Source organism: Oreochromis aureus, linkage group 4 (genome assembly GCF_013358895.1).
Source record: "Oreochromis aureus strain Israel breed Guangdong linkage group 4, ZZ_aureus, whole genome shotgun sequence".
Taxonomy (NCBI): Eukaryota; Metazoa; Chordata; class Actinopteri; order Cichliformes; family Cichlidae; genus Oreochromis; species Oreochromis aureus.
Window position 1 is genome coordinate 13949882 of NC_052945.1, and position 18163 is coordinate 13968044.

General features: G+C 37.2%; 1 protein-coding gene, 1 long non-coding RNA gene and 1 pseudogene across 2 annotated transcripts; 2 read left to right on the plus strand and 1 right to left on the minus strand.

Moving 5' to 3' along the window:
- The first annotated feature begins 3495 nt into the window (after positions 1-3495).
- Positions 3496-14886, plus strand: LOC120439993 (immunoglobulin lambda-1 light chain-like). Its single transcript, XM_039611550.1, has 5 exons — positions 3496-3538; positions 3630-3768; positions 7961-8142; positions 13693-13728; positions 14428-14886. Exons 1-5 carry the CDS (start codon positions 3499-3501, stop codon positions 14748-14750), a joined length of 720 nt encoding a protein of 239 aa, XP_039467484.1. The 5' UTR covers positions 3496-3498; the 3' UTR covers positions 14751-14886.
- On the minus strand, positions 6440-7846 carry LOC120439996. Its single transcript, XR_005612904.1, has 4 exons — positions 7607-7846; positions 6850-6915; positions 6717-6755; positions 6440-6491 (listed from the first exon to the last, which is right to left on the minus strand). It is a non-coding gene; the product is annotated as an uncharacterized LOC120439996 (long non-coding RNA).
- On the plus strand, positions 11301-11803 carry LOC120439992 (annotated as a pseudogene).
- Positions 14887-18163: the final 3277 nt, after the last annotated feature.

Sequence of the window (18163 nt, forward strand, 5' to 3'; positions counted from 1 at the left end):
ACCTCAGGCAGCAGAAACCCAAGAAAGAGGAGGAAGGCAAGGAACCATCATGGAAGGACAAGCCCCTGCACGGTATGTACTACCACATATCAGTGGCTGGACAAAGCTGGACTGAAAGACAGCACAGAGGCACTAATCATGGTGGCACAAGAACAAGCTCTGAGCACAAGATCCATAGAGCCTGGGGTCTATCACACCATATGGTGCTCATTGCTTTGAAAGTAAGTTTCATGTTTACAGCTTGATACATGTCATGTTTAACATTTCTTAAGTTAAGTTGTTATTCAGATATGTTGCAGAATAATATTTTTGTTATTCAGGAATTGTGTTTCTTACCTAAAGAAAGTTACATTTCTTACTAAAAAATTTAATTATTATAGAATGTTTTTTATAGAATGTAATAAAGATGATTCAAAAAGTTAAAAGGCTAAACTATTTCATGTTGACTCATATGTTTAAAAAAAAAAATTATTATTTAAAGAGTTTAATTTCTATTGTTTGTCCACTCAAGGTTTATAGGAATTTTAAGAAGTATTTAGTTAAATTACTTATTGAGTAATTAAGTTACTTTTCAGACACAGTAATTAGGTAAGTATTTTAAATACAACATTGATTAAGTAATTATTAATTATTAATTAATTACTTTTTAAGTATTTTACTCAACACTGATAACCAGTAGGTAAGTCTGTCTCATTCAGCCAAAGGAGTTTGCAAAGAAAAGCGTCTGGACTTCTTTAAGTTGCTTGAAGACGTTTCACCTCTCATCCGAGAAGCTTCTTCAGTTCTAAGGTCAAATGGCCGAGAGTCCCAGATTTAAACCCAGTGGGAGTATCCCCCCAAGGAGGGACAAAGGACCCCCTGGTGATCCTCTAATCACATGCGCCAAGGTGTGAAAGCGGGTGTGGGTCCTAATCAGCCAGGGTTTCGGGTGAGCTCATTGTGAAACCTGGCCCCACCCTATCATGTGATTTCCTGAGGTCAGATGGCCCAGGATGTGAGTGGGCGTTAAGGCGTCTGGGGAGGGAACTCGAAACTGGATTATAGATGGCAGACAGTTGGTGTCGTAAACCACCGCCTCTGTTCAAAGATGGTCGCTCACAGTGGACATAGATGGCCTCTTTCACTCCTCTTTCAAACCATCTGTCCTCTCTGTCCAATATGTGAACATTGGCATCCTCGAAAGAGTGACCTTTATCCTTAAGATGCAGGTGGACTGCTGAGTCTTGTCCTGTGGAGGTGGCTCTTCTATGTTGTGCCATGCGCTTGTGAAGTGGCTGTTTGGTCTCTCCAATGTAGAGGTCTGGGCATTCCTCGCTGCACTGTACAGCATACACCACGTTGTTCAGTCTGTGTTTTGGAGTTTTGTCTTTCGGGTGAACCAGTTTGTGTCTGAGTGTGTTGCTGGGTCTGAAGTACACTGGGATGTCGTGTGCTTGGAGAAAACTCTCCTGAGTTTCTCTGATACACCGGCTACATAGGGGATGACAATGTTGTTGCGTCTGTCTTTCTTATCCTCCCTCGCTGGTGTCTGATCTTCTTTTCTGTGCCTCTTTGCTGACTTTATGAACGCCCAGTTAAGATAGCCACATGTTTTCAGTGCTTCCTTTACATGTGTGTGTTCCTTCTTTTCCCTTCAGGCTTAGAGGAACATGTTCTGCCCGGTGGTGTAGGGTCCTAATTACTCCAAGTTTGTGTTCCAGAGGGTGATGGGAGTCAAAGAGGAGGTACTGGTCCGTGTGTGTGGGCTTCCGGTAAACTTCAATGTTGAGGTTGCCATTCTCTTCAATGTGCACGGCGCAGTCCAGGAAAGGCAAACAGTTATCCTTAGTGTCTTCCCTGGTGAACTTGATGTTTTTATCCACGGCGTTAATGTGCGCAGTGAAGGATTCCACTTCTTGTGTCTTGATTTTGACCCAGGTGTAGTCTACATATCTGTACCAGTGGCTGGGTACTCTCCCTTTAAAAGAGCCAAGAGCCTTTCTTTCCACTTCCTCCATGTAAAGGTTGGCTACAATAGGTGACACGGGGGAGCCCATGGCACAGCCATGTTTTTGTCTGTAGAAACCCTCGTTGTATTTGAAGTATGTTGTGGTAAGGCAGAGGTCTAACAGTGTGCAGATCTGATCGGGTGTGAAGTTGGTCCTGTCTTCCAAGGAGCTGTCTTCTTGTAGTCGTTTTCTGACAGTCTCCACTGCTTCCGTGGTGGGTATGCAAGTGAAGAGAGAGACTACATCAAAGGACACCATGGTTTCATCTGGATCCAGGGTAAGTTTCTGGATCTTGTCGGTGAAGTCGGTGGAGTTCTTGATGTGGTGTGGGGTGTTCCCCACGAGAGGTGCCAGGATGGTAGCAAGGTGTTTCGCAATGTTATAAGTGGCTGAGTTTATGCTACTGACTATGGGTCTGAGTGGGACCCCTTCCTTGTGGATCTTAGGAAGTCCATAAATGCAGGGTATGGCATCCCCTGGATAAAGGCGGTGATATTTGAGGCGGTCAATGATTTTGTCCTTTTTCAAGGAGAACTGAGAACCTTCACAGACATGTCTCATTCAGCATGTAACCTTTTTTTTACAAACAGTATTTTTATTTTTTAGTTATCTATAAACTATGTTCTTCATTTTCTGGTATTTATTTAGTTGACTGGATGATTCCACTGTCACGGCATCATTAACTTGAATAAAGAAACATTAATATAAGATGTGATCTATAGATATCTAACAAGAACGGAACGTAAATGAAAAACACAAAACACTGGGCAGAACACCCTGATGCACAAAGGCAATCCATTTCTTCCACTTCTGCGAAAAGGCGTCTCCTTTAGACCTTTGGACTAAAGTCATCTTCTCATAAAGATTTCTCTTTATATAAAAGTTCTTTAATCACTCTGAGATACAGCACAGATTATCATTTGATCATTAAAAATGTGGAGGAGGGAGACTCTGCAGTCTATTACTGTAAGACATGGGACAGTTTCACAGCCCAACTTCTTTCTTAGAGTTAGACATGTATTGTCCCAGTATAATTGAATTTCATGGCATATCCAAAGATTTTGTGAATGGCATTTATATGACCACGCTGTTTCCTGCTGTTGTCATCCACACTGCTTGCTTTTATGGTCTATGAACCACACACAATCAATTTTTTCAAATAAATTCTCTCAAGTTCTTTGAGCTTGTGGGTCAACCACATAGAAGATCAATCGTCCGTTGCTATTTTTTATTTCTAGTTCTTTTTCGAATGTTGTTTTAACAAAGGCATTATTCCCTTTGTGCTTCTGGAGGCCTTGGTATAATTTTCCCATTTATCTAAATATACGCTTCAATCAAAAATATATACATTATGATGCTAATAAAGAAATAAATGAAGAAAAAAGAAAAAAAATACTATGATGATGTAATAGGGTGAAAGGAGGAGGCACAGCTCCTCCTCTTGTTAGTTGTATTAAATGGCTCCTCCAGCGACTTTTCTCGAAATCAGTTCTTAGTTCACATCGACATCATGCTGGTGACTCTCTGTGCTCTCATCACTGCTCTGACATGTAAACACTTTGACTTATAATTAACACATTTATTATAACTAACTAATCTCAGTATGTTTCCCTTGACTCCATGTCTTCTTGTTTTTTGCAGGTGTGAGTGGTGTGACGCTGGTGACACAGAAACCTTCTGTTTTATCAATGAGCAAAGGAGACACAGCCACCATGGACTGTAACCTGGGGACTGTTACTGATGCTGCCTATTGGTATAAACAGATTCCAGGTGGAGTTCCTCACACTCAAAAAAATGAAACGTTGACTTTAATTAAAATTATTTTGTCAACAGGTTCCACGAAATTGCATTGTGTTAGTTTAAAGCAAAAATCTTTAGTTCATCTAATTTTAAAAAACTACTTAAGATTAACAAGAGATATTTAAGACTACCTAAATCAAATTATGTTGTATGAACATAAATGATATATTTACAGGTTAGATAGTTTAGATTAGTTACTTCAACACATTTCTTAATTGTGGCAGTAAAATGTTAAATTTAAGTTAGATTAATTCAAATATTATATTTTCAGCCACCTTGTGCTTTACTAATTAGTTTTACATAAATCTATTTTGTCAACAGGTTCCACACAAATGAATTAAGTACATCCAACTTATTTTTTAAATTTCTTTTATTGCCAACACATTCAGTGAGCATTTGTGTAAACCCAGTCCAAAATAAAACACAACAGGTCATTAGGGTTAGTAACTAACAGTATGTAGACAGATGGAACATCAAGACTTTAAATTAAATGTCTGTATCTGCCAGAAATAGAAGAAAAAAACATTGAAGACCACATAACATGTTGATAAGATGACACTTGAGTTATGCACATGTGACGCTAGTAAGGTCTGTGGAGTGTTTTTTCTTTTAGTGTCTAAAATGGATAGCAAAGTTGCTATTTGCAATGATTGCTTAGGGTCAGTCCAGTAACACAACGCCAATGAAGTGCTTTCCTTTAACAATGCAAAGTGAAGTGTCCACCTCAACAGCCACAGTTAAAAAAATGAATGTTGTAATTGTAATAATAATAATAATAATAATAATAATAATAATAATGAATAGTCCACTGATATTAGCAATCAAAGAAAATTATATCACCATCCCAAATAAAACTTTAATAAAACATGCCAGCATTATGGTCTAACAATAAAACAGCTTGTCAGCGTTCAGTTTTTTTGCAACAGCACAGCAGTAACCATTTAACACTTGCCACCCTCAACGTTTATTTTACCAGTGTTTGGGCAAAAAACTTGGGTTGTAAACATTTTAACATGGAAACAATTGTTCGTCTTTAAAAGTCCGCAAAATATACATTCATCCTGCATTCCTAACTTACCCTTATTCTTAGTATGTATTGCAATTACCTTTACAATGCACACAATGTAACACAAACAGAATATGAACATATTTCCACCTCATAACAATATACCTTGAACGCTAATATACACACCACCCTTCAACATTTCTGGTGCAGTATCATCTCTCAATTAAATCCTTTAAATCTCAATACTTTTGATTGTCTCTTACTAGCCCCCCTCCCCCACAAGAGTAAAATCTCTCAAATTGTAGTAGTTTACAAACTTTTCAAAATTTCTCTTAAATGTAATTTTCCCTTTATCTGTCATTTTCAACAAATTACCGTTTTATTCCCATTCAGCCTCTGAAAAACTTCTGTCCATCTGACAGAACATTCATCATCCAAATTAAGTGTTGGCTTATTCATTCAGTTTATTCTTGAGCATCTGTACCTTGGTCAAGAGTCTGCTGACATACAGATGAAGGAAGAGCTTCTGAAGTACTTCAAAGGCCATGTTTTCCAGGTCATGCAGAACACCCTAGATGGTTATACCCACATCGGCTGGAGGAGTGCTGACATCAGCTTTTTCGATGGTGAAGACAGCAAGGGTAATTTGTTCCAGCTCCCTCTGAACAGCTGTAGCTGTAGCTTAGACACAAAAACAAAGAAAAATGGCGTCCAGTTAAACTGAAAAAAAGAAAAGAAAAAAAAAAAGAGCCAAAGCTACCCTTTAATGAAGTAAACACAATATTAGGAACATGCACCCCAGTGCGCCACTATTTTAGACTACAGATTCAACAATAAATCTAAATAGTTTGGGTATACAAGAAGATTCCCCAAAACATTTAAACAGGTTCCATGCAAATTACAACAACAACAACATTACAACATGCAAAAACATTAGTTATTCAAAATTTGGTTTAATACAGATAAAAAACTAAACTAAAATTACCAACCAATTATTCTTTGAAGAGGATGCTTGGGTCTTCATTCAGGTAGAAAGGTAGTGCCCTGAGGACACACTCCTCCCTTTTCAATAGTTTTTCCTTCCGTAGAGAGTGGCAGAGATACAGGAAGAGAAAACAGATATACTTTAGGATGACACAAACTCACATTATCACGCAAAATGAATGACATATTCACTGCACAGATAGACATGTACACAAGACCAACTAATCATCACATGGACATGAATAGTTAACCTGTTGGGTAGGGTTTCCACCACATTATATATGTCCATAATGGAGGTATAGACAAACTAATACATCATCTTTTTTGCATTCAAAAACTGATCTTTAACATAAAAACATTCACTTATGGTTTAACCCGAAATTGAGGGATCAGATTTTACTTATGTTTAGGTAATTTTAATTTTCCAAAGTTTTGAGTACCAAACTTTGTCTTGCTTAATATAAATGTAAGTACACTGTGCAGCTACCATACACTAGCTGTTTAAATTTGAAAGTGATCTTATTAGCCATAATATTTTGCTACCAACAGAATAATGCACCTGTGTGGGTGGGGCCAAAATTTGTCTAATTTTCTTCACTGCAGCGCCTCCTTTTTCTTGAAGACTTTTATGAGCTGGTCAGTGTATTGGTCAAGTTGTGCAAAAGCCTTGGAACAAGTGGAGCAGTAGTAATCCTCACAAATTCTGCTTCCACCTGAAAACATGTCAACAAACACAACATACGTTACTGTAAATATACATACTATATGTACACATATACATACTTTATAACTAAAACTAATGTAGAAAGACCTCATTAAAGCTATAATTTTAACACAAACATTTACACAAAATGCTAATGGAGCCATTACAGCTTTTATTGTTATTTATCAAGTTCCAAAAATATTGATCACAGCTGATCTGAAAAAGAATTTCATACCTCAGGCCCTTGAACTGCAATCTTTACAATGGTTCAGATCTGGAGAAGAAATAACAGGGGCATTGAATGGGTCACTAAAGAAAAATTAACTTATAAAACAGTTTTGTTTTTAAAAGTATAACAGTTCACATACCACATACAAGCTCAGCAGTACCACATACACCACATCAGTATAGGAGGGAGCAGGTAAAGGCAGGATCTGAAATTTATAAAGTAAAACAAGAAATTCATTACTTAATCTCAAGAAGCAAATTATTGATTGAATTACAACTAAATAAAATACTACTCAGAAGAAAAGCAAGAGATTGACACTGCCATGTGCTAACTTTCTATAGAAGCAATTATCACCAGGTCTGTCGGCCTCCATTGTCTGTCCACTCACATGTCGTGAATAATTTTATTTAAAAAAGTAAGTGTGTGATTTAACAAACTGTAATTTATAACTATGCTGATATGTATAACTCCGCTAGGAAACATGCTGTATTTACAGACCATTTTTACATAATACAGATTACTGATAGAGCATAACAATGGTGTCACAGTGGCTTTCGCCCTCGACTTTTTGGATTTTAAATGTCACTTTATGCTATCCTTGCTATCCTATTCGATATTTATGACTCTCGGATTACAGTAAAGGAATCCCAAGAAAGCAAATGAAAAAATAACCCCATGAACCCCTGTAGCTAATCCCTTAATAAAACCAAAAACAATAAAAATGTTTCTTACACAGTCCACAAAATAAGCATGTTAAGCATGTCCAGGACCCAGTAAAACTAATGTAGAACAAGCGCACGCAAACGATATAACATGTCTTATAAGACAAACGCAAAATATAACCATGCTCGACATGTAGATACTACACAACATAGTCAAAGAAAAACTGGTCTTACCTCTCAAAGAAACAGCAGCTTGGCGCCAAAACAACGTTTTTAAGTTAAATTTGAAGTCTTGCGCATGAGCAGGCCCAAGCCGTGAAACCTTGTTGTTCTTCGCGGTTTCATTACAACTGTTTTTGCATTACTGCCACCTAGTGGATATACAAAGTATATCGATCCTAATTGACTTAACTTAAATGTTATGCCATCAAGTAACACATTAGTATTATGTACAGTGAATAATAGACACAATTACGTAGACTTGATTAGAAAAACATATGTTAACTTAACAAAACATATATTTTAAGTAAAATGAAAATAAATAATTAATATACACTGAACAATCCACCTCATTCATTTTTTTTGAGTGCAGTTTGTGCTGAAGATGTATCATAGCTGGGGTTCTCCAACCTATGGCTCTGGGTTCTCCTCTACAAAATTCACATCTACTCATCAGTCAAGATCAGATTATCGTTTGATCATTAAAAATGTGGAGGAGGGAGACTCTGCAGTCTATTACTGTAAGACATGGGACACCTCTGTTAAGGAGCACGCATCACAGTAATTTACACTGTGACATAAACTTCCTCACTGTTACTTCTGCTTTTTTTGTACACAAACTCAGTGCACCATACAAACAATTAGTTCTTAAACATTGCTCTGTTAAATTTATTCATTGTATTTTTTTCACTTGCACTTTCATTTAAATAAACAAAGCACCAAAATATACACACATTATTCACACATAAAATTTCACATCTTCAGTTTTTAATATTATTGTACTGAAAAACATGTTTGATCAAAATTCTCAACAAGTTAAATGGTTAATCTGATTCCAAGCCACAGTAAGAATAAAAATGAGACCACACAAATCACCTTTATGTTACAGTTCATTAATTTCACTAATTCATGCTTCACTAAAATTCAGTCAAAATAAAATAAGAATAAGATGTTAATGAGGTAGAAAGAGAATGTAAATATGCAGATCAGTGAATTTCTCTGTGTTTATTTATTTCTATTGTGTGTTTATTTATTTCTCTGCCTCTCTGCAGAGGCAGAGACTAAAGACATGCTGAGATAAACACTAAAGGAGGGAGAACTAAGATCACTAAAAACTTAAAAGAAAACCAAAATCAGCAACAGTAATCATAGAATATAAATCCAAAACCTGAAAGACAAATACTGAGTCGCATGACATATACACTGATTAAGTCATTTATATTAGTTTTCTAGAGCAAATACAAAGAAGATTATATGATATCATTGAGTTTGAAACAATAATGCTCATATAATGGCAATGTTCACGGTATGAAATTATGAATTATTAATATCAGTAATTTAGTTTCAGTCTTTTATAAACAAAAGCTGTTTTGCTGAATCTCCTCCTCTTTCAGTTCTGCTCCTCTGTGTCTTTAAAAGCTTCAGTATCTCTTCTCTTCTCACTACAGCCCCTCTCATCTTTCAGGTGGACAGCTTTACCACCTACTATCATCATGCTGGGAACCCTCTGTGCTCTCATCACTGCTCTAACGTGTAAGATGTTCTTATTGATTTTAAAATCTGTATATTTTGAGGTAAATGTTTCACTCATTTTTTTCTCTGTTTCTTGGCAGATGTTGATGCAGTGATAGAGTTGACCCAAACACCTGCTGTCCACACAGTTTCTCCAGGTCAACAAGCTGTTCTCAACTGCAACATCGAGAGATATGATGGGAATTATGTTTACTGGCATAAACAAGTTCCTGGAGGGTTCCTCAGAATGGTCGAAGTTTTCAGTATTCTGGCAGCTCACTTGAATTTGGAACAGGATTCTCCTCAGACAGATTCAACTCTAAATCCTCATCAAATATTGATTCCTAGTTCATAATTAAACAGGCAGAGACAGGAGACACTGCAGTGTATTACTGTCAGACACGGGACAGCTCTGCTAACAGTGGGGTATCACAGGGATTCGCACTCTGACAAAAAACCTCCACATAGATCCTTCTTCTTTTTGATGCAACCTGATAAAGGCACCTCTAACAAACACACCTTCAAATAGTGTGTTATTTGTTTGTTTGTTTTTTCTTTTAATATTCATAATTGAAATCATGAACAAAGCAAACAGGGGAAAATCCACATGTTATTCAGCCACAACTACTCATATACACAACCATATACAAAAAAGCAGACCAACATTGTATGCTGTTATAAATAATATAAATTTAGACACCAGACTCAACTCTTAAATAGTTATAAACATAGATCCAGCATCATTAAATGTAAGAAAAGAAGAAAATGTGTGATGTGTGACAATAAGGACATTTGCATTTAAACTAAAACTGTTCAAGGACCTGCCTGTAATGATTCAAGTCTCTGATGGAGCTCCTCAGCATGTAGAGAGTTTTCAATGAGGACAATTCACTTTACTTTGTAACAGGATTCTCCTCATCAGACTGACTAAATTTGACATCATCATTAGACGTAGATTAAGAGTTAAAAGGAGTAGTCTAAGCGTTGTACTGCACTGAAACATAGACTCTATTAAGTAAAACATAACACAATCATGAATACTGAGACAAAAACAAACAAAACACAACTTTGTGACACTACAGCTTTTATGAATCCTGAAGAGTTAACATTTCCAACTATTAATTGTAGAACAAAACACATGAATACAAAAATGAATATGAGTGTCTAAAACTAAAATGTTTTAGTAAATGCAAATTAGTCAGTCCTCTAATTGTTGTGTTTAACTCTCAAGATATAGATGAGAGATGCTGGTATTTGTTTTTGTGAATCGGGGGAACTATATCAAGACGCCTGAATCACAGTGATTTCATTTGTGAGAAATATCACAAAACTCATGTTCAGTTCAGTTCAGTTCATTTGTATTTCAAACATATACATTCTCCAACATTTCATAAAATCTTTCCATGCAGTTGTTTGAAAAGGAGTAGGCAGAAGTATATACTTATTTAGCCCTACCCATGTGGCTCAAGTTTGCAACGAAAAAGGAGCCCACACAGTTCTAGTACTAAAATTATTCTCTTTATTTGAACTCTTTCTTCAGTTGTTCAATATTCATAAATGGCGTAACATTTTATGAAATGTTCTCCTAATCCTAAACACTCCGGTTGCATGTGAATTTACAGAGAAGTTCATACATTTCAAGGTTGTTGATTATGTAATTATAACAGTTAACTGTAAGGGTTAGCGGGATTCTGCTCTTTTTTTTGTCCAAACATAAAAACTGGTAATGGTAAAAGCATCAGTAATAAACCTGAAGGACATAGCAACCATCCATCCATACATACATTTTCTTCCACTTATCCGGGGTTGGGTCGCAGGGGCAGCAACCTAAGCAGAAGACCCCACACCTCCCTCTCCCCACCCACCTCCTCCAGCTTCTCTGGGGGAACATCAAGGTGTTCTGAGGCCAGCCAAGAGATATGCATATCCTGGGTCTGGCCTGGGGAACACCTCACCCAGGAGACATAGCAAACAATTTTTCATAATAAAATGCAGTAGCACAATTTTAAGGGAGAGGAGGGAGACATCACAATTACCAATATGTATTAATAAAAAAACAGAATTACCCTCCACTGAACACAAATTACCCAAACATCACAAACTATGCAGGTTTAGCTCCTCCTCCTTTCAGTATCTCTGAGTTTCTGTCACATATTTAAAGGCTCACACCTCCTCTCCTCCTACAGAAGCAGTGCAATCTCTTTCTAAGTCACAGGTCTCAACACACAGTGACAACATGCTGGTGACTCTCTGTGCTCTCGTCACTGCTCTAACATGTATGGAACCTCATTTATACTTCAGATTAGTAGTTATTTGTTGGATTCATATGTGCTTGTGTTTCTCTTGACTCCATGTCTTCATGTTGTTTGCAGGTGTGAGTGGTGTGACGGTGCTGACACAGAAACCTCCTGTTTTATCAGTGAGGAAAGGAGACACAGCCACCATGGACTGTAACCTGGGGACTGGTACTAATGCTGCCTATTGGTATAAACAGATTCCAGGAGGAGTTCCTCAGCATGTGCTGTATTTTCATCATAGCTATAGTTCTCCAACCTATGGCTCTGGGTTCTCCTCTCCAAAATTTACATCCACTCATCAGTCAACAAAAGATTATCGTTTGATCATCAAAAATGTGGAGGAGGAGACTCTGCAGTCTATTACTGTAAGACATGGGACAGCAATGCTGCTGTATCACTGTGATTTACACTGTGACAAAACCTCCCCACTGATACTTCTGCTTTTTGATGCTCTTTTTTCCACATGCTGACAAAAGACCCATTCAACAAACTCAGTGTAAACCCACCACCTTCAAATAGTGTGTTTGTTATTTTTAATTTTTAATTTTAATGTTCATCAATAAAAACTCAACAACTTCAGACAGTCTGTTAATAAACACTGAATTACTTGTTTAAATATATTTTTACATTCATCACTGAAAGTATAAATTATTGAGGAGTATAATGACCAACAACACACATTGCCATATATATGTACACAATTATGTGCATTTTAAATTATGTGCATCTAACTTAATAAAACCAATTATGTGTGTGTTTTTAAATGAGCAATTTAACAAACGGTTTCCTAAAACTCTGATAACTGTCACATTCTAGCTGCAGTAAATGACATTAATCAACCTAAAGGGATACTGATAAAGTTGCATAATGAGGTTTAAAAATGTTTCATATGAAATAAAAAGCAGCTAAATTGCATCTTATCTGTTGCTTCTCTTCTTACTACAATTCTTTTCACATCTCAGCTGAATGTAAGGATGTTTACACCTCACACTGACAACATGCTGGGGACTGTCTGCTCTCTCATCACTTCTCTAAAGTGTAAAATGTTCTTCTCATCTGTTTCATAGCCCATCGTTTTGGAGAAAGACATTTCACTCATGTTTTTCTGTGTTTGCTGGCACATGTTAATGCAGTGGAAGTGTTTATCCAGATACCTGCTGTCCACAAGGTTTCTCCAGGTCAAGAAGTTGTTCTCAGCTGCAACATGGTTCAGTTATGTTAGATGGTCTAAACAAGTTCCTGGATGGAGTTCCTCAGTTTGTCATTCTGGGAGCTCACTTGGCTTTGGAACAGGTTCTCTGTCCCCAGAGGTGGGAAGTAACCAAGTACAAATACTTACTGTACTTAAGTACAAAGTTTTCAACTAGCTGTTCTCAACTGCAACATTGAGAGAGATGATAGGAATTCTGTTAGCTGTATAAAAAATTTCTGAAGATCATTTGTATGTTCTAAGATTTCTCCATTCTGACAGCTCACCCAGCTTTGAAACAAGATTCTCCTCAGAAAGATTCAACTCTATGTCCTCATCAAACATTAATTACAATTTAACTATGAAGTTTGCAGAAATAGAAGACACTGTACATATCGCAATGTGTTACAAACCTCTTGAGCAGTACATATGCTTTCTTAGACTCATTCACTTGAGTATAGTCCAATCAAGAAAATGCAGAGTAATGTACAACCTCCAGATGATGTGTTATTTAACACTGGATTGCTCATTTTTTTAAATCCTTTTATTTTTCCTTTAACCTGCTCAAATACAACATTAAAAAAGCTTGACGCTTTTATGTCAGCTGGTACAAACAGGTTCCTGGTTCTTCTCCTCATTTCTGAGATTTCATCATTCTCACAGCTCACCTGCCTTTTCAGCAGGATTCTCCTCAGACAGATTAATATCTAAATCCTGACCAAACACTGATTTCAAGTCTATTATCAATCATGCAGAGACAGGAGACTCTGCAGTGAGTTCCTGTCAGACATGGGAAGACTCTCCCAACAAACCACTATCATAGTGAAGCAGACTGTGGCCAAAATCTTACTGAGAGACAGTGAAGCTCTGACTAATACTGGCCAATAATGAGGACTTTATTAAATCTTACACAAAACAAGTGACATGAAAGAATAAACGTGACTACACACAGAGAGAAAAACACATTTATAAAATACAAACAGATGAAGTGAATGAGATGTTGACAGTGGAAGTTGGTCTCTACAGGATGTTTCAGTTCCTCTCCCCTCATCAGTGACAGTCAGGAGGTTTTTGTACAGCCATGTATACAAACTGAATCACCGTGGTATTCGGACAAGGCACCAAGCTGACTGTGACAAGTAAGTACTTTTTAACTGATCATAAAACAAGAGAGATATTGCAAAAATGACTTACTTACTTAATTCAATATGTTTCTTGTTCAGCATCATTTTTTACGATTTTGTACAATCTGAAATAGTTTCACGTTGTCTCATATACAGGAGACATGAATTACTTATGTTTAAAAAATGTGAAATGGTGTCAAACCAGTTCTCTGAAAATGGTGTGAAATATGTTGTTTTTCCATTCTTATTGCTTTTAATTTATGTTTAGTTTGGCATTTCAAAAACATACATAGGCCTGTTTTCTCTTTCTTCAATAGTAGTTAACAGTGTTACTAAAGTTCAAAATTACTTTGAAGTGATTAGAACCTGGCTGTACACTTTTCTTTGACGTGAAAGAAAATTACCCACATTAGCTGACAAGTTATGCAGAAACCTGTAGAATTAAATCAAAGACATCTTACATGGAAAGTTAAACAGTAACTAATCATATTTGGTAAAAATATAAAAGAAATTCAAACGATGTGCTGGATCCATATATTTTAGTATTGTACATTAGTTTTGTTTTCTTCTAACTTCATAAGAAATGTTATGTTTATTTCATATTGACTCTTCTTGATTTCTTCTGGTTTTATGACTTAATTTCCAATTTCCTTCTTTCCTTTTTCGTTTATCTTTTTTTTTGTTTTCTGAACATCCTTCTTCATGTATTTTCAGGCTCCAGCCTCCCTCCTCCTGTCCTGACAGTCTTCCCTCCATCCAGTGCTGAGCTCCAGTCCAACACAGCTTCTCTGGTCTGTCTGTCCAGTCAGTCTGTGACTTTTGCAGATGTGAGCTGGTTGGCTGGTGGGAGTCCAGTGAGCAGTCAGATCTCTACCAGCACTGCTGTTCAGAGACCAGACCAGACTTACCAAATCAGCAGCTCTCTGACCATCCAGACATCAGACTGGAACATGGATAAGGTTTATACATGTAAAGTGTCTTTGGGCTCGCAGACTTCAGAGAAAACCATCAAGAAGTCAGAATGTCCCACTGAATAGTCGAGGACCAGAATGTGCATTTAAAATCTGCTTCTTTACTGCTTGTGCTGTTTGCTCATTACAGTCTTTACATGTTAGAAATCAGAATAAAGCAAAAGGTTAAATTCATGTGTTTATTTGCAGCTATTCAGAGGAACTGCTGTTTTCATATATCAATAAAAGCATTGGATATACATCATTTGTTTTCCTTTTAAGTAAAGAAGAATACACTTTTAACGTAGCCACTAACATAAATTCAGAATGACAAACCTGAAATTGTTACATTTTAGGAGGGGGAAGATACGAGAACATAATCAGTGTGTAACCACATTTGTGAAATTTCCACTTTAAGCTTTTTTTTAAATAAATATATAAATATGAGAACATAATTAATGTGTAACGACATTTAACTGTTTAACTGCAACTCTAAAGAAATGCTCTGAAAATGCATGCTGTTCCATATTTTATAGACTGGAGATTATCATTACGCAATACACTGCACAAAGGGAACGGTGACACAGTTTTAAAACATCGGTTGTAAATTTGTAAATAAATCTTCACACTCAGTTAATGAAGCATCACATCTCTCCTCCTCCGTCTTTTCCTGTCCAGGATACATCTGCAGTCTCTGTATCTTTTATAACTTCATGCAAATGAAGTTATGTCAGCTCTCTGTAAAGTGAGATGAGACTTTCCCTGACTATAAAATGTGATTTATATTATTATATTTCAGGCTGCATTTTACTATAATTTGGTGTGACACAGGACACATACAGACACTTCTGGGTTTGTGCTTATACTTGTGCTTTATTCAAAACAATGTCTCTTCCCCTGCGGTTTCTGGCACCAGCCTCGGACGCAGCCGCTCCGTCACTCCCATTGTGTGTCCGCTCCTTCTCACTGCCAAAGACATAAGACAGGTCTCCCTCATTAAACAGCCTTGTGCACCTGTTCCCTCCCTGCCTCCGCGCCGCCCTGTGAGCTCACTGCGTCACCCCTCCTCTGCAGCTGGCCAAAGACCCCCCACCCCATTTGTTAAATTAAAAACAGTTATATATCAAAGATACGTCTTTGGTTTGGTCCAATAACTTCTCAATACATGAAGTCCAGCTCTATAACTAATCTTTACTGCAGTTCTACCCTCATGTGATGGACCGCGCAGTGAAAGAGAGTTAGGCACAGGTTAAAGTCCAAAGAAATGATTTTTTATTTAACCCAAAAAACATAATTGGTTAAATCATGCAAAAAGAATCAAAATCTTGGGCCCATAAAAGAGGTCAAAATAACAGAACTCTACTCAAAGTTGACAACACTACTGATGACTCAAACAAACTGACCTAACTTAACGAGACAAAGGGGAAACTTAAATAGTGGCTGATCAGCCCACAAAAATACAAAGGGGTGAAACACACAAAACCTAACTGAAACTAACATAATGAACTCCAATTCCCCCCCCATGGTCCCGAGTTATGGAATGAACCAATTAGCAGTCTTCCATCAAAGCTCGCTCCGCCCTTTTCCACCTCTTGGCTCCTCAATCAAGGGACTGGAGCAGCTGCAACTAAGGTAACTCAGAAAACAAAGATTAATCATACATAACAGTGTAAACTAAAATGTGCGCACTTATTTTAGAATGCAGTGTTATGTAGATATGTGAATTAATTCTAAACCAAAACCAGCTATTTATTGTCCTGTAAATTAATTCCTATATTTAGAGAAAGACAAATGTGAATGCAATGTTACTTATAAGCCTCTACACTAACATGGTGAATATTACCACTGTGTGGCTGTAAGTGCAGCCATCACACCTCAACTCTACTCTTATACAGTTCACTTGGTCTTCAGGAACTGCCTGTATGCTCTCTCGTCATGCGTATTGTTGTGCACCAGTAGGAACCCAGGATCCACTGCACCACCACAGGGTTCAACAACGTTTCCAAGGACTTCATCTGATACCTAATGACAGTCAGGATGCTGTTGGCTAGCCTGTAGAGGTCTGTGTGTCACGAGACCATCACCGACTCAACACTAAAGCAGTCATGCTGAACAATGTTACAAGCAGCTTAACATTCTCCACGGCATGACCTGGACTGGAGGAGAAAGCCATGCTGTGAACTAGACAGCGGAAAAGCTGCACAAGCATTCTGATCAAAGAACTTGAAGTATAAATAAAATATCAACAATCCTCCAACATTGTCTACGTGTTGGGTCCTTTCTATAACATGGATTACCTCAATGAAAGAATCAAAAAAAAATTATTTTTCCTTTTTAGTGAACAGAATAATTTTTGAGTTTGTGTGAAAGTAGTCACTAACATAAGGTTTAGTTAGGTGAATATACAAGAACCTCAGCATCATCCAAAAAATATCAAAATGTTGAATTAACAATATCTAACAATGGTGCCTCGACAGTGATAAATTTAAATTTACCAAAATTTAAATCAAAGTTTAATTTTTGAATACAGTTCAAGTTTAAGTATCAAATATAACCAACTATAATGCTGTCTCATTTTGGATGTGGAGAGAGTAACTATTCCAAAATTTAACAAACAAACGTTTAAAAAAAATGAAGAGAGAGAGAAAAAGAAGAAATGACCAACAGCAGTGATAATACTAATAACAATATTAGTAATACAGGCAAGATAAAGAAACTTCCAATGCTCCTCCCCCTGTTAGTTGTATTAAATAGCTCCTCCACCATCATCTCTCCACTCAGTTCTTTGCCCACACTGACAACATGCTGGTGACTCTCTGTGCTCTCGTCACTGCTCTAACATGTAAAGAGTCTAAAATATACTGAAGAATAGACCTCATGTTACATTTAAATGTCAGTGTGTTTCTCTTGACTCCATGTCTTCTTGTTGTTTGCAGGTGTGAGTGGTGTGACGGTGCTGACACAGAAACCTCCTGTTTTATCAGTGAGGAAAGGAGAGACAGCCACCATGGACTGTAACCTGGGGACTGTTACTGACTATGTTGCTGTTTGGTATAAACAGATTCCAGGAGGAGTTCCTCAGTTTGTGCTGTATTTTCATCATAGCTATAGTTCTCCAACCTATGGCTCTGGGTTCTCTGCTCCAAAATTCACATCCACTCATCAGTCAACAACAGATTATCGTTTGATCATCAAGAACATAGAGGAGGGAGACTCTGCAGTTTATTACTGTCAGACATGGGACGGCTCTGCTAGCAGTGGGGTATCACAGTGATTCACACTGTGACAAAAACCTCCACACAGATACTTCTGCTTTTTGATGCTCTTTTGCATCCTGATAAAAGACACCTCCAACAAACACACTGAAACCCCACCACCTTCAACTACTGTGTTTTTTTTTTCATTTATCATTAAAATAATCAAAAAAGCAAACAGGGGAATATGCACGTATTATTCAGTCACATCTGCTCAAATAATCATATACAGAAAAGGAGACAGGT